The sequence below is a fragment of the Peromyscus leucopus genome, chromosome X, assembly GCF_004664715.2.
Source record: "Peromyscus leucopus breed LL Stock chromosome X, UCI_PerLeu_2.1, whole genome shotgun sequence".
NCBI classification, from domain to species: domain Eukaryota; kingdom Metazoa; phylum Chordata; class Mammalia; order Rodentia; family Cricetidae; genus Peromyscus; species Peromyscus leucopus.
This window is the reverse complement of record NC_051083.1, coordinates 51,815,532-51,840,214: the sequence shown is the minus strand read 5'-3', so window position 1 is coordinate 51,840,214 and position 24,683 is coordinate 51,815,532. Positions and strand designations below refer to the sequence as shown.

At 34.8% G+C, this 24,683-nt stretch overlaps 1 protein-coding gene and 1 pseudogene across 1 annotated transcript; one reads left to right on the top strand and one right to left on the bottom strand.

The window, feature by feature from the left end:
* Positions 1-1,419: 1,419 nt before the first annotated feature.
* LOC114683256 (melanoma-associated antigen B5-like) lies at positions 1,420-4,212 on the top strand. The gene is made up of 2 exons (XM_028857470.2): positions 1,420-1,518; positions 2,852-4,212. Exon 2 carries the CDS (start codon positions 3,038-3,040, stop codon positions 4,121-4,123), a length of 1,086 nt encoding a protein of 361 aa, XP_028713303.1. The 5' UTR covers positions 1,420-1,518; positions 2,852-3,037; the 3' UTR covers positions 4,124-4,212.
* Positions 4,213-6,331: 2,119 nt separating this feature from the next.
* On the bottom strand, positions 6,332-9,249 carry LOC114683253 (annotated as a pseudogene).
* Between the last annotated feature and the right edge of the window lie 15,434 nt (positions 9,250-24,683).

Below are 24,683 nucleotides of genomic sequence, written 5' to 3'. Positions count from 1 at the left end.
ACAGTTAGACAGGAACAAGAAGTTCTGGTGTGATCTTACATGGAAGGATGATTATAGTAACAATGAACAGCTGCAATTTGAAAAAGCTGTAAGAAATTATTTTAAATTATTTCACCATATACGAATATGCTTAATCAGTTTTAAACTTCAGATGTATGCATAGTCAGAAACATCACATCACTCCCTCTCTCTCTCTCTCTCTCTCTCTATATATATATATATATATATATATATATATATATATATATATATATATTTGTATTAGGTTAAAAATAAATTTAATAGTAAGTATATTAGCTGCTTTTTATTGCTGTGATAAAACAGCATAACCAAAAGCAACATAAGAAAGAGTTTCTTTTGGCTTATGTTTCCAAAATAATAAGAGTTAGTCAGGGAGAGATGCATGACAGCAAGTATCAGACACAATGGCAGGAGCAGGAAGCTCAGAGATATCTCCATCAACATGCAGGAAACTGCGAAGGCACACTGGAAGTTGGGTGTAAGGGGAAAACTCTCAAAGTATGCCTCTAGTGATAAACTTCCTGTAGGAAAGTTGCACCTTTGCATAACCTACCAAAACAGTATCACCAATGTGACATTCTCTGAATTTTTCTTTTGTAGTAGTATTAATAAATAAAAATATTGGTTTGACAGGGAGCCTGCCAGGGCTCTCTACACATATGTGACAGTTGTGTAGCTTGGTCCTCTTGTGGGACTCCTGAAAATGGGAGCAGGGGCTGTCTCTAATGCTTTGGCTGGCTCTTGCAATCCAGTCTAAATACATGGGGAGGTGTTTAGTCTTACTGCAACTTGATATGGCATGCTTTGTTGATACCCATGGTAGGCCTGCCACTTTCTGAACACAGATTGGGGAGGGGCAGGAAGTGAGGAGAGGAATTGGGAGGAGGAGAGGGAGGGAAAACTACAGTCAGGATGTAAAATAAAAAAATAAAAAATATTGGTTTGAGGTTTTGAGACAAAACAAAAAGCAAGCAAACAAACAACAACAACAACAACAAAAAAAAACAGGTGTCTTCTGCCTTAATAGGAACAGAGAATGGCGATACTCTGAAGATCTAAAAAGTGCAGAGTTCAGTCTTATGTTCACTGAGACACCTTGGGCAAGGCTGTCAGGTTGACTTGTGAAGGAGGGGTTATAAGAAAGTGAAGGATGTCAACAGAGAGGAAGACATTTAGGAATCAAAGAAAGGATTCAGTCCCTGACAATCATTATGGTAAGGATTCTGAATAAGTTTGTAGGTAATTCTTTACCTTTAGAACTGAGAGGACCACTTATGTGGTCTTTATAGTACTACCCCTGTTGGGAAGTATCAGAATTCCTGAGCACTAGAGACATGATGTAACAGATTTTCTCCTATTGTGACATAAGGGGGGTTAGAACTTGGCCTAAGTGTCACTGTGGCCTACTACTTCATCTTAGGAATACTGCCAGGTTAGGTTTGTTGAAAGGCAACTGAATATATTCTGACAATTGGGAGAATCGTGTGCTTCTTAACAGTGAGTATTTCACACAATCTAGTCCTTATTCTCAGCCTCTGGGGAGATGGGACAGGAATAGTCAGTGAATAACCTCTTATTACCTCGGGTTTGGGGAAGTAAGGGTAGTGTTCTCTAGACCACAGGATAAAGAGTATTAAAAATGAGTCTGGCCCCATACCAGGCACGAAAGGAATGACTGAGGGGGCCATCTACACTAGCTAAATAGATGGCACAACAGATAATCTAGTCTTGCTCTAGAATTTTCCTTGAAAACTCAGAGCAGGACTGTGAAGCTCTACCCCCCACTACTTATTATAGCAAGTCATATGAGGTGAGATCATTAAAGTGAATGAGCAGCCACAATTAAAATGAGAGTGTAGGTGTTTTCAATGTCTGTGTGCTTATGTCGTGACCCTGAGAAAGTTCTGGTCAGTACAGATGTCTTTCTGTACTCTGTGAATATATATGTTGTTCCCATTGGTTAATAAATAAGTGGCTTTGGTCTATGGCAAGGCAGCTTAGAGGCAGGTGGGAAATCCAAGGAGAGACTGTGGGGGGCCATTCCCTCACCCCCACATTTCCCATGACTACTGTTGAGTAGCAGGAAATATTAGAAGGATAGAGGGGAGAGAAACAGATAGAAAATACAAAATAGCCTCAAGAGGGCCTGGATCCTAATCCATCGGGCCTTGACTGTCTCTGCCCTAGGGTATTTAAAGGAATGTCAAGGGGTGGAGCAAACGACCTCCCCCCAGCACAGCCAAGTGCAGACCATCTCAGATACCTGCACTCAGGTCTGTGGTCCAATCCTCTTTATGCTGAGTAAAGCCACTAGGAAATCTGAAAATGGACTCCAACAAGAGATAGGAAAGAGAAAGGTGGAGTCAGGACAGATGCCAGCATGCCACCCAAGGAACAACATGCCAGCAGAGTGGTAAGCCACAAAATATATGGCAAAACATAGATAAATAGAAATGGGTTAATTTAAGATATAAGAGCTAGCTAGCAAGAGACCTGCCATAGACTATACAGTTTGTACATAACATTAAGCCTCTGAATAATTATTTTATAAGTGGCTGTGGGTCCATGGGGCTGGACAGGACTGGAGAAACCCGACTACAGTCAAGCCAGACTCAGAGAGTCTAAAACAGAAATTCTTATTTCCTGAGCTAGCACTACAGAGTTCTGCATAGGAGTGACAAACTGAAAAGCTCCTTTTCTTTCCTTGTTTTGGTACCTAAGGAGATTTTTTATGTCAACAACAGAAGAGTGAATGGTTCCCATGTTCTATCACCAGCTCATGAGTGAGGCAGTGATTACAGACAGCAGGTTAATATGTATTCTTTTTCAGGTTTCTGAGCACATCAGGGTGATGGGGAGAACAGGAACACAATGGATTTCTTAAGATCCACCACAGAAAGCTGCTGTGGTAGAATTTGCATGCTGAAAATCTATACAGACTATCTCTCATATATCAGACAATCATCCCTTGTCCTCTTACCCATACTCCTACCAACTTCCTCTGACTCCAGGCACTATGCCTAGGGGAAAAAAGAATAAGCATCGCAACCGTGTGAAGAATAAAAAACACAACCGTGAGAAATGTCATCATGAAACAGATTATTCTCAGGATAACAAGGGAGCCCTGGATAGTGCAGCAGTGGAAGAAAAGCCTTCCTGCTCTTCCTCTTCTGTGCTTGGGGAAATTTCTGAGAAGTCACCTGCTTCTGAATCAAGTAGTGCTACTATTGAGTGGCCTTCCTGTGTACCTTTACCCATCACTACTAGCGATGATGATACAGAATTTGATGAGGGTGAATACTGCCATAATGCGAGACACTCACTTCACTCAGAATATCGACCTTGCCATGATAATCCATGTAAAGATTGTCTAGATATGTATGTGGCTTTTGTAGAGCAGTCTGTACTCTACAAATTTAAAATGAAACAACCCATTACAAGAGAAGATTTACTAAATGTTATTGGCCCAGATTACCAGTTCAGATTTCAGGAAATATTTAAGAGAGCTTTTGAGCACATTGAAATTGTGTTTGCAGTTGATGTGATAGAAATTGACTCAACTAATCACTTATATGACCTAGTCAGCAAGATAAAACTCCCCAACAAAGGAAGGGTTTGTGCTGGCAGGGGTTTACCAAAAACTTTTCTTCTTATGACTCTTTTGGCTCTGATTTTGGTGAAGGGTAACTCTATTGCTGAGAAAGAGGTGTGGAAATTCCTGAATATGATGCAAGTGTACCCAGGGAGGAAGCATTTCATCTATAGAGAGCCCAGGAAGCTCATCACTAAAGATTTTGTGAAACTCGAGTACCTGAAGTACCAGCAGATACCCAATAGTGATCCTCCACAATATGAGTTCCTTTGGGGTCCAAAAGCTTACAATGAAACTGTCAAGATGAAAGTCCTAGAATTTATTCGTAAACTCAGTGACATTGAACCCAGTCAGTTCTTTACACAACATGGAGAAACTGTGAGAGAAGAAACTGGAGGCAATCCTGGCACTCATGCCAGGCCCAAACCATCACCGTGTCCAGAGGGTTCTGAAACCTCAGTAAATTATGAGACTTTATCCTCAGACAAGAAAACACAACATCACAATTGATGTTGTCTTTGAAGCAAGAGAGAAAATCACAAGGAACAAGAGAATGTAATATCAATTAATAAAGAATGACCAATGAGGATTTTTGCTTATCTGTTTTAGTATTTTGTTACATAAAAATAAATGTTTTATATATTGATAGGTTTAAGTTATTAAATATGTAGGAGGCATTAAGCCTTATGAAATTAGGCTTTTAATCAGTATACTTCTTAAGCCAGCTGTCAACTGTGTATCTGCTCTTTGGGACACTGAGGAGCACATCTAGTTTCTGACCATAGAATTTTAGAATCCAGAATTTACAATCTTAGGAGAAAAATGTTTAGACATCTGTCTGTAAATTGCAAGGGAGTGGGAAGAAATAGTGAGAAGGAAGTCAAATTTCCTAAGACAAGACAGTTTGAATTTTGGAAAATTTTAAGGCAATAAAACATTATGTAATTTGAAATCATGCTACATGGTGGGCTATGTGAGGTTGTTGGGACTAGTTAACAGAGGCCAGACTTCGGAGTACGTATCCCAATGTTGAGAGAGAATATCCTTAAATGGAAAACTAAACTGCAAGAGACCTATAATCAAGGTCCAATATTATGCACTACCTTGACATTGAGGAAAGCAGGAGAACATCAAATTGATCTATGTGCCAGTTCCCATCTAGACTCTAATTTTAGAAAAAAATCCATTTACAGAACAAACAATTTCTTCTAAGGAACCAGAGGCATCTTCTTTGTTCCTAAGTTTTGAACTTATTTAGCTTGCTACCAAACTAGAGAAAATGCAACTCACTATATTGAAAAGGCATTCTAACTAATACTTATTGAATATAGTTTTAAAAATTCAAATGGTTGGCCACATTTTCATAAGAAAGAAAAGAATGAACATAACATAGAGTTGGGGTAGATAGATGGGATGTATTGAGGGATTTGTTTTCACAATGAAAAAATCTGCAATTTGCCCCAGGAAATGTGTATCAGTTAGGTGAAGATACATCACTGATTCAGTGCATGTATCCCAGATGCACAAACATGGCTGTTGGATGGATACAAGCACCATCTGATTTGATGGTATAAGTGACTTACTGAGGATAGAGCAGCCCAAGGTCCCCAAAATTCAGAGCCCAATGCTCTCTGGGTAATTAAACAAAGAATTTTCAAGGATTGTTAAGTCAGTTATGAGGGAATTTCCTATTTCTGGAGAGTTGTGTGGCTTGGTGCCTGAACCATCAATATGGAGCCAGACTTAGTGGCCAGCTCTTTACCACATGATCTTCTAAATGTTACACTGTGATCTCAGTGGAAAAATTAGCTTCTAAACTCTATGTATCTAAATATGATGTAGAACATAGTAATTCCCTGGTGGTCCTCTTTTTCAGCATGGATGTGTATTGTATATAGATTGTAAATTATGAGGCAAATTACTAATAGAAATATTTCATTCTTTCTCCTTCCTAATTCTTTGCACTTTGTGTTATGTCTTTTTTTCACTATTTTTTTTCAAACATAGATTATTTAAATTTCTGGGTATGAGATTCTTAATCTTTTCTTTATAAACTTATTTATCTCTATCAAGTATAAATGTAGGAATTTTGCATTATATTAAGTGATATAACCAAGGCTAAGAAAGACAAATACGGTGTGTTCTCTCCTACATGCAAATCCTAGTGTCCAACTATTAAATATGTATTTGTGGGCAGTATCCATGTGACATTAAATATGAATGAAGTCCAGGAAACTAGAAAAGGATCCTTGAGGCTGGAAAATAAAATCTTTTAAGAAGAGGAGGTCGGTAAGACTGTAGAACAAAGTCAAAGGGGGCTACTAGCATTTAAAGGGAGCAAGACGAATAGGAGGTAGGGAAAATCCATCAGCGTGAAATATGTAGGAAAATCTCATATATAAACCTGATAACGTGTATGCTAATTAAACAATAAAAGTGAAAATATTTTTAAAATTTTTTTTTTTTTTTTGGTTTTTCGAGACAGGGTTTCTCTGCGTAGTTTTGCGCCTTTCCTGGAGCTCACTTGGTAGCCCAGGCTGGCCTCGAACTCACAGAGATCCGCCTGCCTCTGCCTCCCTAGTGCTGGGATTAAAGGCGTGTGCCACCACGCCCGGCCCGGCGCCACCACCGCCCGGCCCTATTTTTTAAATTTTGAGGACAATTTTATTAGTATTTAAAAGAAAAACTCTGGGATAAGCAAGCTTTAAGTCTTGGCATCTACCTGGCGGAGTAAGATAGAGCACAGAAAGTGAAGAAAAAAATTCTGTTTGAGTTAAGGCAAGTTGGAGGTCAGCCAAATGGGAGAAAAGCAGCTTTAATGAAAGAATAATGCCCTAATTGCTACATTCCCCCCTCTGAAAAGGTAATCCCCAAATTATTTATAAAACAAAGATAAAGGTAAAATATGATAGACAAGAGAGACAGTTGAAAAGAAGTAACCGTGAAGAATGTTGGCACAGTCATTTAATTCTAGCAGAGCAGTAACTGAGCTAATTTTTTTCCAAGGCCACTCCATTTAGAAAAGTGGAAATTCCTAAACTTGAACTTTGAAATACAGTTATTTAAACTTTAAATTTATTTATGTCATGGAAAAATAGAGCTGTGTATATGATGATAAAAGGCCAGCCTTTTATTAGATGTTAGTTCTCACTATCTTCATTCAATTGATTCTACTGTTTTTTGTTGTTTATTTTATTTTATTTTATTTTATTGTTTGTTTGTTTATTTGTTGTTCCTCACAAACATTTATTTGAGGGATCCACAAAAAGGACATATCCTCACTTTCATAGCTTTTTTAAAATTTTATTTGATTTTTTTATTCTTTTTTTATTCAATTTTTTTATTCATTTTACATACCAACCATAGATCCCTTCTCATCCCTCCTCCTACTCTCCCCCGCCTCCTTCCCTGAGCCACCCCCATCTCCTCCTCCAAAAGGGTAAGGCCTTCCATGGGGAGTCAACAAAGCCTGGTACATTCAGTTGAGGCAGGACCAAGCCCCTCCCCCCTGCATAAAGGGTGAGCAAGTCATCTGACCTTAGGTAATGGGATCCAGAAAGCCAGTTCATGCACCAGGCATAGATCCTGATCCTACTGCCAGGGGACCCTTCAAACAGACTAAGCTGCACAATTGTCTCCTGTATGCAGAGGGCCTAGTCCAGTCCCATGCAGGTTCCACAGCTGTTGGTCTAAAATTCGTGAATTCCTATGAGCTTGGTTCAGCTGTCTCTGTAGATTTCCCCATTGTGATCTTGATGCCCCTTGCTCATAGAATCCCTCTTCCCTCTCTTTGGCTGGACTCCTGGAGCTCAGCCTGGTGCTTGGCTATGGATCTCTGCATCTGCTTCCATCAGTTACTGGATGAAGGCTCTATGATGACAGTTAGGGTACTCACTGATATGACTACTGGGGTAAACCACCCTCTCCACTGTTGCTAGCAGTCTAATTTGGGGTAGTCCTTATGGATTCCTGGGAATTTCCCTAGCATCAGGTTTCTCTCTAACCCCATAATGTCTCCCTCTATCAAGATATCTCTTTCATTGCTCTCCCACCCTGTTCCTCCCCCAGCTCAACTATTCTGTTTCCTCATGTTCTCATCTTTCATCCCCTCCCCTCTATTGCCCACCCCTCATGCCCAGTTTACTCATGGACATTTCATCTGTTTCCTCTTCCCCAGGTAATCTATGCATCCCTCTTAGGGTCCTCCTTGTTTCCTAGCTTCTCTGGAGCTGTGGGTTATAGTCTGATTATCCTTTGCTTTACATCTAGTATCCACTTATGAGTGAACACATACCATGTTTGTCCTTCTGAGTCTGGGTTACCTCACTCAGGATGATATTTTCTAGTTCCATCCATTTCCCTGGAAATTTCATGATTTCATTGTTTTTTTACAGCTGAGTAGTACTCCATTGTATATACGTACCACATTTTCTTTATCCATTCTTCGGTTGAGGGGCATCTAGGTTGTAAGAGCCATAGCTTCTTTGTGAACATATTTTTCTCACTGTCCCTTTGCATGACCTTGGCTACTGCTGTCTCAAAGTCCTCTGGAGTAACAGAGTATACATGTCTTCTTCTGTGCCCATACCCTTTACTTTAGCCGTGACGCTTCCAGCATCAATTCAGCAATTTTTCTCAGGTTAATCCCCCTGGTCAAGGGTATTTTTTCTGAGAGTAAATTTTCAAAATGTCCAGCAAGGCCTCCTTACTTGGAGGTGGGAATTCAATTTTTCTTTTGATCCTCACAGGACGAAGCAGGGCAGAGTCCATGATATTAATCCTAGTAATAGCTATGTTAAACTTGATATTCTTGGTGGCCTCAGAGCTATCCAGATAGTTCAGCAGTTCCAGCACTGTGCACTGCACTTCACTGTCCCTTCCAGAGCCTCCCTCCAGTGGTGAAGAGCCAATATAGTCAATACAGCCAATACAGTTTCCTGCCATGCAAAACAGCTCCCTCACCATTCTTGCCCCTTCACCAGTGAATTTCTGTACCAGTTCAGAAACAGAGACACGAATAAAGGTACAGTTCATATGATGAGCCAAAGTGTGAGCCAACAATGCCTACCCAGTGCCTGGCAGTCCATACAGAAGCACTCTCTTTGGCTGTGCCATGGGCCAGTGCTTCAAAGAGCTCACAGTGCTTCACAGGCAGCTTGATCACTTCTTTGATCTGTTTCTCTAGCCCACAATTCATCTCATAAGTTGAGTCTGGCACCCTTTCCATCATTATTAGTGACACCAGAGGGTCCCACTTACTAGATAGGATTTTATGCAGAGTGTAGCTGTCATTACTTAGAGCAACTAGGCAATTGGGTGTCACATCAGTGATGCCGATGTTCTTGTCCACATAGACAGCCAATTTGCCCTCAGGATGGACCTTGACCAACACTTCTTTCTTATGGCCTACACTAGTTCTCCAACATAGGAGCTGTACCTGCAGCAGCTGCAGCTCTTCTGGCAATAGGTGAACATTTGTATTTAGCTCATTCCTCTGTGCCTGCAGTCTCTGGAGATTATGGCTTTTATCATTTACTGAGTTTTAGCAACTGGAGTTCTTCAATCTTGGACAGATAATACTGGGAGAGTCCACCATCTATCTTCCCCTCTTCCAGTTACATCTGCTCTGGCCCATCAAGTGCCCTCTTCCTTCTTTTGTCACACTTCACTGTTCTGTTTTTAAGAAGAAGCAACCTGAAATTCTGTGGCTCTGAAGTGTTTCCCAATTTTTTTCCTCACAAGTTGTCCAAACAATGATGATCAATGGCTCCATATTGCTTATTTGAGGGGAAATGATAAATATAATTCATCAAATAGTAGGATTTTAAACAACATTTAACTTATTTATGAAGAGTTTTCAATTCTCAGTATTCATAAGGATCCTATTGGATTAATCCTCTAAAAGAGAAAAAACTTGTTATAAAACATGATTTGTTTGTTTTTTATTTAGTTTGCTTTATGAGTCAAGATCTTACTCTATATACCAAACTATGGATCTTCCTGCCATTTGGGTGCTGCTATGTGATATTGGATTGATGGAAAATTTCTTATGAATTATTTATTCCTTCTCCCAGTAGTATTGCTTCTAAGCTTCCCCAGGAAAGTCCTGAACATACTACCCCTTCTACTTTTTGGGAGAAATCCTTATTTACTTGAAGGTCTTCCTTATGTCTTGGAGGTTATGACACTCATAAACAAGCCAGAGGTCTCTTCATGATGCTATGAAACATTCTTAAAAACACCTGTCCCATCCTTACTCAGGAACAAGATATTCAAAAGAAAGTGAGCTTTAAAAGGCCAACAAGATTCAGTGGGCTAGAGGAGTTTGCTACAGATCAGACTGCAAGCCTCTTCCCACTACACAATCAGGCAATTACATGGCATATACAGCAACAAAGTTAGATTAGCTGAAGTTGCCTCTGCCCTACACAGAGATTTATATTGATGGCAAAGAATGGAGTGGATAAATGATGAAAGAATGAGATGTCAGGACCTCCGTTTCTTAGAAAAGTTAGCACATGCAGAGTCCCTGTGATGTCTTATGACCAAAGAACAACAAAATGCCCGGATTAGACCTATAAACAAATTCTATATAGATATAAAATACAAACATTGTATTATGTCAGAATTTGAATAACACTTGCAACAGCTTTGATCTTAGGATTTTTCTTTTGTACTCTGACTAGTAAGAGTTAATAATACACTGCTTGGGACATGGCAATATGCTGGGCTGGCTTGAAGATTTTGTTAGGGTTTAGTGTCCTTGTAGCCATGAAAGCTACTGTCCTGAAAACAAACTATCATATGCCTCTAGATTCTTAAAAATTGACTTATGGGTTTCAGCAAAAATGGTTATAAATGATGACTCTGTTTATCAATGATGTCAAAACTTGAGGGAAAATGTTTGGAAATAACTATGTCAGGTTATAGTTTATTAATGATGACTAAAATATGAGCAAAAGGAAGTGAAACACATGTCCAAAAACAAAAATGATATGATCTGTGTTTTGGAACAAAATGAATCTATTCGTGCTTACTAAATTATGTATAAATAAATAAGCAGTCTGTCAGCCAGGCTGCAAGATACTATCCACCACCATAGCTTGGCTCACCTCTGTCCCCTGCAAACTTCTTAAAACTTCTGCTGGGACCTGTTCACTGTCACGGATGGCTCCTGGCAAATGGAACATGTGATGTGAAAGCAGAAAAAGGCTCTATTTATTGTCAAAGGGCACCAACGAAAAGTAGATAAGGAGGATGAGGGTAGTAGGGGTAGTGGATGAATTAAAACAGCATAGTGAAATCTATTACTTTGGATGGTAACATAAACATGAAAAGAAAAAAAAATCCAGACACAGAAAGACAATATTTCAGGTTTTCTTTCATATGTGGAAATTAAGATTATATATATGAAAGCAGAAAAATACATATATAGCTGAAAGCAGAAGGATTATTAGGGACTACAAATTGACTTGAACAGGTAAGGTAGAAAGATGAGAGACAAAGGTTAACACAGACTAGATGTACATGATCAATGCACTATGTGTATACTTAGAAAAATATTAGAATGGATCTCATTAATGTTTACCATTAATATATATGTATATATAATATCATGAAAATACAAATACTTCACTTCATTAATTCATCTTAAACAGTATATATATACATATATATATATGTATATATATTCAACATACACACACACACAATGTTTTGTTTTACAAGACAGGATTTCTCTGTGTATCCCTGGCTTCTGGAACTTACTTTGTAGACCAGGCTGGCCTGAAACTCAGAAATCTGCCTATCTTTGCCTTGCAAGTGCTGGGATTAAAGGCATGTGCTGGGATTAAAGGCATGTGCCATCACCACCTGGCTTAAACAGTAATTGTTAATTGGTCCAAAATAGGTCTTATTTTGTTGATTCATAATTTGAAAAGTAAAAATATGTTGAATACTATTAATCCCCTGTTTAAATAAAATCTGTTCTCAGTATTCTGAACAGAATTAATAACTTCTGAGAGTTGCTAAATAATCTCATTAGTGTCATGGCATTTGATTATACTTGGTGTTATTGTATTGAATCATTCTCTTAGAATGGTTACACATGGAGATTTTTGTTAACTTCTTTCAACAAGTAGATAAATACATCAGTGCATGTCCTTCCAAGTCACATAATTGAAGGAATTCTATGTAGAACAAATATTTAAAATTTCATAACAATAAAAATAATTAGAATGGAGAAATATGCAAGGATCCTAAAAATATAAAAAAGATTGATGAACTTCAAATTTCATCATTGCTCAATTGCATTCAATATGATAAAGAAGTATGAGTAACAGCAAAATATTCAAAAAGCTTAAGAAAATCATAGAGAAATTAAAAATAAGTTTTGTTTTTAATTTAATCTTTTTATTTTTAATTCATTTTAAATAAAAATATATGCTAAGTAATCTATCATCTATCAATTTAGAAACAAAATATGAACTTGTAAATCAATTTCACCTCTTTTGGTATAAATGGTTTTGATATGCCAAAGAAATTCCTTTTGATGGATGTCAGATTCCTTTGTTCATTTAAATTGCATTATTAAAACACAAATTTCATCTGATACACATTTTGTTTTGCTGCTTTCAAAGCTTTTATTACTGTCATAGAAAGTAATGTTTAGGTACTAATTAGTCTCTAAATTGCTCAGACAGTTAAACTGACATCTGTAACACATTTAAATACTAAATACTAAATTAAGATATCAAAATCCCCTAAGACATGAGAAATAGGTATGTGAACTCCATTTTCTAAACTTAATGAGTAGAAAAATGTAAATATGTTAAAGTCATCAAGATGCTGATATTTTGGATTACCAAGAATAACTAAAATGTATGAATTATCATATAGTATCCAACATCTAGGGAGCAGTGTTAACCAATCATTTACATTTGTTAAATTTCCAAATAGATTTTGGAGTTTATATTTATTTTGGAGTTTGCTTACAAAATAACCATTTTTATTTCAGTTAACATTCCCAATGGAGGGTTAAAGTCAGTATACCTCTATACATTTTCTGACTTTTTTTTAAAGGCAACTTAATTTTCTATTTCACTTTAGAGGGTCTTGAGTTTTTAATAGATGGAACACAGTCACCATCAATATTATGCTGGATATTTTTTCCTACTGTTTTTGCTGCTACTAAGGATTGAACCTAGAAACTGCACATAAGCTAAGCAAGTAGTTTGCCACTGAGCTACATCCTTAGCTCCTTTCTTCCCTATTACAATGCTTTTGTGAGTACTAGATATGATGTTTTAGCAAATATACTATAATGATGGCTATGAGTGATCATGCTACAAATTCATCAAACACATGTTCATTTTCTTATTGTGGAGTACATGGGAGGAAATAACCATACATGCAACACTATTGTGAACAAAGGAATGTAAACAGAAGTTCAAAAGTGGTAAGTATCAAACACCCAAGACACATTTCAGTTTATTTTTGCATCCCACAGTAACAATGTGTTCCCTTCAGTGAAGCACAATCTACATCATCCCAGTTATTTGTTCACATGTAGCTAAAACAACCTTGTAAGAATTACATGCTTATTGTTATTGACATTCTAGTATAAATGTACTTTCTCTCTCTTTTTTAAAAAAATTTATTATTATTTATGATTGCTAGAACTAGCTTAGGCTTGTTTCTGACTAGCTCTTTTAACCTGTTTCTCTTTAGCTACCTTTTGACTTGGGCTTTTAACTTTTCTTTATTTCTGTTTATCTTACTTTCATTGCTTCTCCAATCTTGCTGGTGGATGCATGGCTTCTGACCCTGGGCATGTCCCTCTCTTTCTCCTGTTCTCTTCCCTTCCTCTTCTTCTAGGACCTAGAATTCTCCTATTTATTCTTTCCCTGCCAGCCATGCCTATCCTTTTCTGTGTATCTATTGGATGTCCAGGTTCTTATTAGCAGACCAATCAGGTGCCTCAGACAGGCATCGTGAAACAAATGCAAAACATCTTTACATAATCACTCACACATCATTACACTGTCAAACAAACACAGCATAAACAAATGTAACACATCCTTACACAGTTAAAGTTATATCCCATAGCATAAAAAATGTAGCACATCTTTGGCTAGTTAAAATAATATTCCACACTTCCTCCTTTTTTGTCTAAAAAGAAAGGGTTTTGACTTTAACATAGTAAAGCTATATATAACAAGAACAATTATCAAGTAAGGATTACATTTACAATATCCAGTCCATTTGCATTTGGCAAACTGGAAGAAATCATTCTGCTATCTATTCTATCTTGATGAGTCTAAAGCTCTGTGCTTAATTTATCTTCTATCATAACTAAGGAAAGTTGTAACTATATCTATTTAGTCTTTAAACAGGAAGTGCAGTGCAAGCCACTTCCAATATTATATAAATGACAGATGTCTGACTTCCTGGACAGTCACTCAAGGTTCCCCTACAACATTGGGGCATTCGATAATATCCAGAAGTTAATGTGTAATTTTTAATCAGTACTCAAAATGAATAGAAATACTTTATTTTAGCAGTCTTTTAAATCATTTCCTGCTTTATTTGGTTCTCCTCATCCATTTTTTTATTTCCTCCAATATTATCATGAGTGTGATCCCCCTTTCACTATCTGCTAGGTGACTAATGTACAATAGTCTAAAGCCTCACTTGTTCTGGATAAGTAATCATACATGTCATTGTACATAATATGATTTATTTTTGGTACTCTTGATGTTATAATGATTGTGCCACATTATATAGACATGCCTGCATTTTGCTTTTTTGCCCACACAATAATATCTCATTAAAATCACACACTTTAACTGATAAATTTGGCCTCCTGATACAAGCTTTTAATCCCAGCACTTGGAAGGCAGAGTGAGGCTGATCTATATGAGTTAAATATCTGCTGCTTGGTCTACAAAATGAGCTTCAGGACAAGCAGGGTTACATAGTGAGAATCTTTCTAAAACAAAACAAAACAAAATAAAAACCACAAATATAACAAAAACACAAAAACAAAACAACAAAAATAAAACCACCACCAATTATGAGATTACTATTTCCCAGGCACTATCAATACTTACTTTTATTGTAGGCATTGTGATAGTTCATTGCTACTATGTCTTTGACTCTTTCACGTGTATATTGGCTTTTGCACAACTCTCCTTCAATGAGATGTCTATTTACATTTTTTGTATCATATGCATTTTTCATGTCAATTTATTAGTATATTTCCTATTTTATAGAAATTAAGCAGATGTTGTGTTTCTTTTTCTTATAGTCCAACCTGTGGATTGTTTTATGGTATATTTTTGCATATTTGATATTTGAAAATGCCTTTATCTTTCCTCTGATAGTTTTTTGGCTTCTGCCACTATAGAAATTTATTATTTGTATTTATTATTATTTCTTATTTAACATTGATTATTATTATTATTATTCCATTATATAAGATTTTCAAGATGGTTTGATGATTTTAATTTTAACATATATATTTATTAAATATCTGGAATCCATGTTAATTTATTACAATGGGTGGATACCAACTTTTTTTCCTAGTGTACTATAGATTATGTCTCTTTTATTTGGTAACATTTATATTCCCTCTACTAGCCATGCTGTCTGCTATAATCCTAAGTAATATTAGGCATTTCTATATTTGTTATCTATTAACTTCTCTGTATTTGTCTACATTGTATGATACATGATCTAATGAATACCCACTGTTTAGCTCCATTCCATTAGAAATATTTGTTTGTTGAAAAAACAGAAGTTCTTAATCTCAAGGTGCTGCTTGAAATACAGTGGAAGATTATCTAAATTAAAAACTGCTCTAGAAATGCTGTAGCTATGGCTATGTAAGCTGGATCTGGTGAAATAATATTGATAAAGGTCCTTTCCATCAGACAGAATAGGTAAGAAAATTATTTTTTTATTAGCATCATTCTTTTGATAAGAATTTCAACATCATGATGTGTTTTAAGCCATCCTGTTTTTAATGTTTTCTTAATGCAGTTGTTGTTTGCTTCCAAGTTGTGGCTTTGGCAATACTATTCTCTGGCTGATATTCTCAATATAAGATGTTGATTCATTTGTTTTCGATGCTGATAAATTTTGCATGACATTCTTTGCACAAGTTGTGGGAAAGTTTGAGTAAGTGTATGTATCACACTGCTTCCATACACCTTGCTCACATGGTTTGACTAAAATCAGAATCCACTGGTGATGCTAATGAATACATCTGTCAGATTGTGTGCATGAGTCATAGAGCTCAGTGCTTAATTTGATTCTTTGTGATTGTTGTTCTTTATATCCTGCTAGATGAAGCAAAGTCCTTGGATTTAGTGGAACCTAAGACTGGTTTGGAGGCAATATAGCTTCCATGGTTGACTCTATGAAGTAATGGGGCAAAGTTGAGATTCAAATGCTTTAAAATTACTATGAAAACTCCTTATTGATTACTGACAGAAAAGATACTCTACATGTATTTTCCTGTAACTTTTTATAGAAAAATTTTCATGCATTATATTCTGATCATGGTTTCCCCTCCCCAGCCTCCTCCCAGTTCTTCCCAATCTACTGACCCACCCAACTGCACACCCTTTCTATCTCTCTTTAGAAAACAAATGGGCAAACAACAACAAACTAAACAAAGCATAATAATAATAAAACTCACAAAGAACTGATTGTCTGTTCCATGAAAAGTATAATGTATCTTTTGTTGTTAATTTGGTTTTTCCTGAATTTTTAGATTAATTGGTGGAAAACCATCATGTTGACAGTATTGACTGACCATTCATGAGCACACTGTCACTGTCCACTCACTTGTAAAAGTTGTTTTTAATATTATTGTTTTTTAATTATTTTCATGAGTCTGTCATATAACATTTCTCTGAATAATATTTTTAAAAGCGTAATGCTTTTTTAAATTGTACCAGATGCCTAGGTGGTCTCAAATTTAGTATAAAACTGGAAATACTATTATTTATTTGGATATTTAATATAGTAAAATATTAGGACATTTCATTACTTTTGTGTTTTGTTTCTTTCATGTACACATTTAATATTTTATGTTTGCTTTATTATCTCAATTATTAAATACAAAATAACTTTAATTACAATAGTTTATATTATTATCATATAGAACTGAAGCCCATATACAAAACTATAACTCAGTATAACCGATTACATTCAAAGTGTACATTAAAACATTTTTTACCAAGAACACTTTCATATATTCAATAATAAAATCTTGATTAGGTCATTTAATCTTTACAGAAGTGATTACTAAGCTCTGATTATGTGATGTTATTAAATTTCATGTGAAAAGACAAAGAGTGTTTGTATTTTCATTCTTTCCTCCTCTGTCCCTCTTTCTTTCCTTCTCTCCCTCATTTCTTCCTTCCTCCCTTCTTTCATTCCCTCTCTTCTTCCATTCCTCTTTCTTTGAAAACTATTTGCTTTTGCAATCTAAAGCCTATACAACAAATGCATCCACAAAAACACTATGTGCTCTGACTTTTTTCCTAAGCAGTTTTTGCCCAGGTATCTTCTTGACTAGCAGCCTCACCCAGCTCTGTGGATTAGGCTTTGTTTCACACAGTTCTACTACTATTTTATGATGATTCCTAAATCTGAAATGGAAATAGTACCTTCTGTTATTTTTGTTAACCCTCAAACAAATGTTAAAATTATTGTGTTTATGAAAAAGCAAAATCCACTTTTTACCATGAGTACACGGAGCTGTCAGGTGGTTTTACCTGTATCTTAAATTTTCTATGTTTGATAAGTTAAGTTTAAAACATAAATATCAATCCATATCCTGTCATGACACTATTAAGTTTGGCCAATTCTCATTGTTGTTGATCCATGCATATTATATTTCAGTAGCCACTGATTTTATAGTAGGAATGTGCTTTTGTATTCTGCAATGAATCTCAATCTAGGAATAATTTCTAGACAAAAATATGAAAATTTATAAATAAATATAATACTGTAATATTTTATCAGAAGGCATTAAAGCCTCTTATAGACAATCAGTATTTTAGAAAGATTTATTTTAATTTTATGTGTATGTGTGAGTGCTTATATGCCCTGCATGCGTGTCTGATGATCATGGAGACCAGAGGAGGGTATTGAATCACTTGGAACAAGAGTTTCACATGATTATGAACTTCCAGATGTGAATGCCCAGGTCTTCAATAAGAACAGCAAGTACTCTTAACTGCTGAACCTTCTTTCTTGCACACTGCTACAAAATGTGGAGAATAATTTTAATATTTCTTCCACTTTTGGTATTCCAATGTGTTTGATCACATTAATTCAGAAAAACTGCCTAGTTTCATAGTTCATAAACCTTAAAATAGTTCCTTAAGTTTACCACTGTTTATAAGCAATCACTTACATTTTATATAATATTTCAATCCAATCCAACACTAAGTATTGCATTTTTATTTTCTCTGCTAATTTAATTTTTTAAATGCATATACAGTTAATTAAGTAAAAATTCAGGAATTAAATAATTATGAAAATGTAAGAGACAAAATGAAACAGAACTAAAGGAACATACATTTAAGTACAATTATGAAATAAAAATAATAATCTAGATAAATTGTGACACAATAATGAAATGAACACTAATTAGGACTTAGTGACACCTATATCAGAAGGTCAGAGCATAAATACAGAAATATAGATGTCAGCATAGATGTACACAAGTGTACATGATTATGGACATTGAGAATTCACTGTATCCATTCACATTGTTCTGGAAGAAGTAAATAAACAGAAGAAGCACTGGAGCAGACTTGAATATATACAGCAGGGGAGAAAACCCTTCGTAAGAAGAAGTCTGATTCTGTATAATGATCAGAAAAGAAAGCTTTCATTACAGTTATATACAAATATAGTAAAAGAAATATTTGTAAACAAAAATGAAAGGACATTTTCCATGCATCAATGGCAAGAGTAAAATAAAAGTGATAAAAACTGCACTTTCCTAAGAGGAAAATTTGGCAGAATACACATATTAGATGAAGAAGAATATGGGAAAATTCATACACTTAACTTAACTAATGTTCAGTATTCAAGTCAAGTAGTACATTCTATGATTTTCTAGCAATGGAAATATGGTATGCAACTTACTAAATGGGGCTTAATTTTTTTAAATAACAAAGTCAATACAGGAGATATCCAGGAATCAATGAAAGATAATTTTTATATGCATTTTTGTATTATATGTATTTCTGTCTTATATAATCTCTAAGATTTAAGTCATATATACACATTATGCATATGTATGTATATATAGTCACAAAGGTAGCACATAATGCATATAATAAACTAGTAAAAAATAAATATGTACATAGACATATATTTATATGTTAAAGCCTATATATTGTGTATAGTAATGTATATATATACATATATATTTGAATATATGAATGTACCAATTTCATGTTTCCAATATTGTTCATGGAGTTAGAGTAAATAAATTAAATACATATATGATATATATTCCAAAGAATATATGAAAGTGCATTTTTATATATCATACAAATATGATTAACAAAAATTCATAGCGATGCTCTCAAAATAGTTACATTAAAGAAAAATTTAACTGTAATTTGGAATATTTCTACATTAACTATGAATATGTACTGCCAATAAACTTTTGAAAAAAATCATGTTATAAAGGTGAATAAAAAATCAATATCCTTAACCAATTCAGCTTATCAATATATTTCATGTATTTAATATTTACTTACTTTCTTATTTATTTGAAACATATTATTTGTTTATAGCCTACACTGTCCCAGAAATCTAGTGCTGGGCTTATAGGTACACACCACCACATCTAGATCAGCTCAACAATTTAACTTAAATACTGCGCTAAAATAAGCAAGCAAAAACAATTTCTATAGCCTATATGTTAAGTCATGGTAATCTTTCCTATTTGGGGTCATGGGGAATTACTTATTCAACAAAAGTAATGGTAAGAAAAAAAGGAGCACTGTAATTTTTATTAGTATATATTCGATTGGGCAAAGTGATGGATTTCATAAACATTTTAGTTTATGTATATCATGTACTTAAATCATATTTATGCCCTTATGTCCTTTTCTTTTTTTGCCTATCCTCTTAGACCCTTTCCTTTCTCCAAATAGCCCCCCTTTTATTTAATATCATAATACACCATATATATATATATATATATACATGATGAAGAAGATATATGAAATATGTGTTTTTCTAAGTGATGCCAGACTCAAAAGGATAGATAATTCTAGCCTAGCAGTCATTAATTTTCTGGTCGGTATTGTTTAAATTTCAAGTATGGAAAATAAAAGCCTATAGCTGAGAAATGTTTTCACTCTCACTGAATTTTTTTTCTCTCAAAAGAATAATGAGGAAAAAAATCTGCTAGGAAAAAAACAAGTTTAGTTACTTTAAATTGAGTAACATTATTTTAATGTATAGATTAATTTTTCTTTATCTACTTATTTGTAACAGAGTTTTGATTCTGGATCTCTGAATCAATGCCAATTTATCTGTTTTAAGAATAAAAGTTGGCATTTAGAAGACTGGATTTCAGACCCAAATATCACCATGAATCAAGTACCTAAAAACTATAAAAGATAAAAGATTAGATTATCAGTGAAATAATGGGAAAGTACTTCAAAAACTTTTTTTCAAACTTCATTCTATTTATTTTTTAATGAAAGTTTAATTGCATCATTTTCACCCTTCTGTTTTTTTTTTTTCTCCAGTGTCCTTTACATACTCCTTGCCTTGCTCTGTCTTAAATTCATGGCCTCTTTTTTATTGTTGTTACTAAGACATGAACAAGGAGGACACCAATAGAACAGGAAGAAGAAAATGGGTGAGGGTGAGGGTCTGAGCCCTAGACAAAGAACTACAGTCAAGTAAAGGATGCTGAGAGTAGATCTTTTTTAAAGAGTATACGGAAATTAAGTTGTAGAATTTTCTAAGCTTCTAGGATGGAACTACATTTATTCATTTAGTCAGATAATACATAAATACCAAATTCACAGGTTTGAAATAGGTTTAAAATAAATTAATGGTTGTGTCAGACAGTTGATTAATATATTCTAGTACAGTTTGTGTAAAAACAATCTGTTGTGTTAACATTGACAGATATAGGGGAAGGGATGTGGCTGGTAGCCTGCTTGACTTTATTTACTCTGGGAGCCTTGAAGCAGCTTTAGTTATCCTATTCAGTACATTAAAGTCTTAATTTGCAGAACAGTATTCTGAGTGTATTTGTGAGTGTATTTCCTCAATTTATATCTTAGTAAATCACTATTACCTGAGGCAGCATAAATATCCTAGAACACTTTCCAAATTCTATTTATTTAGCAAAGTGTAGAAAAATACAAAGAACAGAAAGGACCTATGATAAGTCTGGAATGGTAAGTGGGCATCTTTGAGTAGAGCTTAAATGTGTTGAACCAGAAAACAGGATGGAACCTCAGAGAAGAAAGAAAACTATCCTTATTTAGAATCAAGAAGCATGGAGTATTAAAGACATGCTGTTGGTTCATGTTCCTCCTCTTCTGTGTATGGCTAAATATCACTGTTAAGATTGAGGGTGATTCCAGAGCCAGATAGATCTCTGTGAATTTGAGGACAGCCTGGGCCACCAAGTGAGTTCCAGGAAAGGCACAAAGCTACACAGAGAAATCCTGTCTCAGGAAAAAAAAGAGAGTGAGGGTGATTTTTATTTTCAGACACATGCACATACACTAAGCCAATGGAGGACACTGGGGAGACTGGTCATTTTGATCAGTGTTTATTGGCTAATTAACTTTCATCAAATTTAAGTTTCTATTCATTCCTGTGTATTGAGAGGTGTGTTTCTTGATTGGTATACTTTAAATGAATGACTTCTAGTTTTGTAATAAAGACACCCATGGATTAGAACATAGACAAGAGCCTTGGAAACTATTTATATCTCAAGAAAAAGTAATTTCTATTGTAAATATTCTAATTAAATGTTCTATATGATCTATGAACAGGTCTATCAGAGGCCTGATACATACAGGAAGAAATATGTTCAAGTCATTCAAAGGAGATTATTAATGCAGGTTTTGGTCACTCAAAACTCATGTCCTATTTAGGTTAACAGGAAAAAAATTAAAATTTCATAGGATAAGAGGAAGTAGGGAGCATATCCTTCAGGTTTTAGATTAGGCATCAATTTGATTATTTAAAGGTATTCTGTGACTCCAAATCTTTGTCATTTTATTCTTGTTCTGAGGCCTTGAATAGCGATATGAATCATTATTTTTTCAAAATCTGCTTTTGTAATTTCTGTTTTAAAACTATTCAAACTTCACAAATACATAGAAAAGAGGAAGAGGAGTGGGAAGAGCAAGAGAAGGGTAACAAAGGTGGAAGACAAAAAGAAAATCAGACATTGTTTTATTCTATTTCTAATTTAACATCTCATGCAGCTACCTGTAGTTTTCATATCATAGTATGATCATTTGTAAAATTGAGGATAATAATGCCCAATTATATGTTTTTGTGAATATGGATTGAATTAATGCATCTGCCTTTGATACCCATCTTACCTAAATGCCCAGTATATGACAAACACTCTAAAAATGTTAATCAGTATTCTGTTAGGTTTCAAACAGACATTGGAGAATTGTATTTAATGTTGTATAAATCTTAGTAGCTCCTTGGTTTAATAACAAAACCACTTATGCCAGACACTAGGTAGTTTTAATCCATTACTTTTTTTCTTTTCCTCTACCAGTAACTAAACTACATGTAATGCCTCTTTTCCCATAAAGTATTTAGCTTAAGACATTCAAGCAGAAATAAAATATACTATTTCCCAAACTAGCCCATTCTAATGCCCTTATTTTGCTTTTGGTTGGATGGTAGCGGAAGAGTATAATGACCCAGAAAGAAACATTGTGAACACAGGTGAGCTAGAAGATGGGGAGCCTGAGATCATGAATCACTACATGAACAAAAACTACATACAAATTGTAAACATAAATTTTACATATATTTCTAAGATAAGCTTCCACTATTTTAAAACAATTCACTTTTAGATTCATCAATTAGAGTGAGTAATATTATTTGAATTAATGGAGAAACTGATAATTTGAAACAGTGCTATTTAAAAAAAATCCTTAAGGTAAATTAAGTGAGTTTGTTTTGGGACACTAGAAAGGCAGTTAAATCAATATTGTAGTGAGCTCTACCTGATGTTGTGAGAAAACATTTAGGGAAAATGATACTTGCAATACATTGAATGGCTGTGATAATGATAGGTTAACATTTAAGGTTCACTTTTAGTAAGGTATTATTAGGAGATAAGATAAAGAAATAATTGACTGACATGATAGCAGAACTTTAGTAAATATAGACACATTCAGTCCAGAAATTTAGGACCATAAAGAGTTAGAAAAGCTGACTTAGTCTAAGTGCCAAAGAGTAGTAGGTAAGAATTTAATATACATTGAATGAAAAGCTCAGTAGGACTTCTCATTTGAGCAACATAAGTCATTTTTAGGTAAGATTAAGTTATACAGCATTTCCACTGATTTCTTCAGAGAGAGAGAAAGAGAGTCAAGTTACCATACATTAAGTTGATAGAGAGAGACACTGCTGTGCTATTAAAATTTTAATACCTGTGTCTCAAAAAGTAGAAATCCATGACTTATAATATTTTCCAATGTATGTGGTACATCTACTCTTGCAACAGCTAATTCCAAGCTATCAACATGATGTCAACTGACACTTTAATTATAAAAAAAAATACTGATTAGTCCCCAGAAGGCAGTAGTGTATGGTTACACCACACAATACAGGTATATATTCAGTAACTACATCATATTCTGTCTGTCATGAAAACTATTTCAACGTACTTAAAGACACTGAAATCATATAGAAAATAATCTGCCGGGCAGTGGTGGCGCACGCCTTTAATCCCAGCACTCGGGAGGCAGAGGCAGGCGGATCTCTGTGAGTTCGAGGCCAGCCTGGTCTACCAAGTGAGTTCCAGGAAAGGCGCAAAGCTACACAAAGAAACCCTGTCTCTAAAAACCAAAAAAGAAAATAATCCTTTTAAGTTTGTGAGGCTTACATGATAGTTACATAACCAATAATATTTTGGCTCTAGAATAAGAGCCAAATAAACAGCAACAATCTTCTTTAAAAGTTTCGTGGCAGCAAAAACAAAACAAAACAAAAAAACCGCATAATCCTCAAAGCCTGTTCTGGTAGAGAACATGACACGGATGGAACCTTTAAAAAGGCAGAGGTAGAAGCAGTATCTACTAAAAATATAAGGAATTTGCTATCAACAAAACAAAATAATCTGTCATCAAAGAGCAATCCTAACTACCAACATGTATGGAGATTCATAATACCTTCTTCTCATGGTTATCTTATTCCTATGTATGAGTATTGCTGAGTCATCTCATTTTTTCTTAATTTATGGAAATGTTTTTTTCTAGGTATTCTGTTCTGGCACCACCATTGTATACTGAGTATTTATGAAGGAAAACAATCACATTAATTTTCTATTGATATTATAAGACCTCATCAAATTTATTCATCAAAGACAACATACATTTGTTATCATAACACCGTATCCATCCTCAGCTCCACAAAAGAAAAAAGAAACAGACAAACAAAATAAAAAAAAAACACTATCTTACCATTTTAAAGGATAAATGATCAGTACTGGTATTACCAAGACAAAGTAAAATTATTAGGGCTACATTATTTTCTGGAGACTTTATGTTGGAATATAGTTTCTTGTCCATTCCAATCTCAAGAAACTGTCCAAATTTCCTAGCTTATTCTACATTGTTCCATCTTAAAACTCTCAATGATAGGTTTAGTCATCATATCATAGTCTTGTTTCATCCATATTTCTTCCTCTCTGACTAATTCTGTTTCTACTCCAAAGGGCCTTTATCATTATACTGGGTTTTATCTTAAAATTAATTTACTAGAAAACTTAATTCCATCTGCCACCTTTATTATCCTTCGTTAC

What these genes read in the sequence shown, in the direction of transcription:
- LOC114683256 (XM_028857470.2), top strand. Translation starts at nt 3,038, where the DNA reads ATGCCTAGGGGAAAAAAGAATAAGCATCGCAACCGTGTGAAGAATAAA.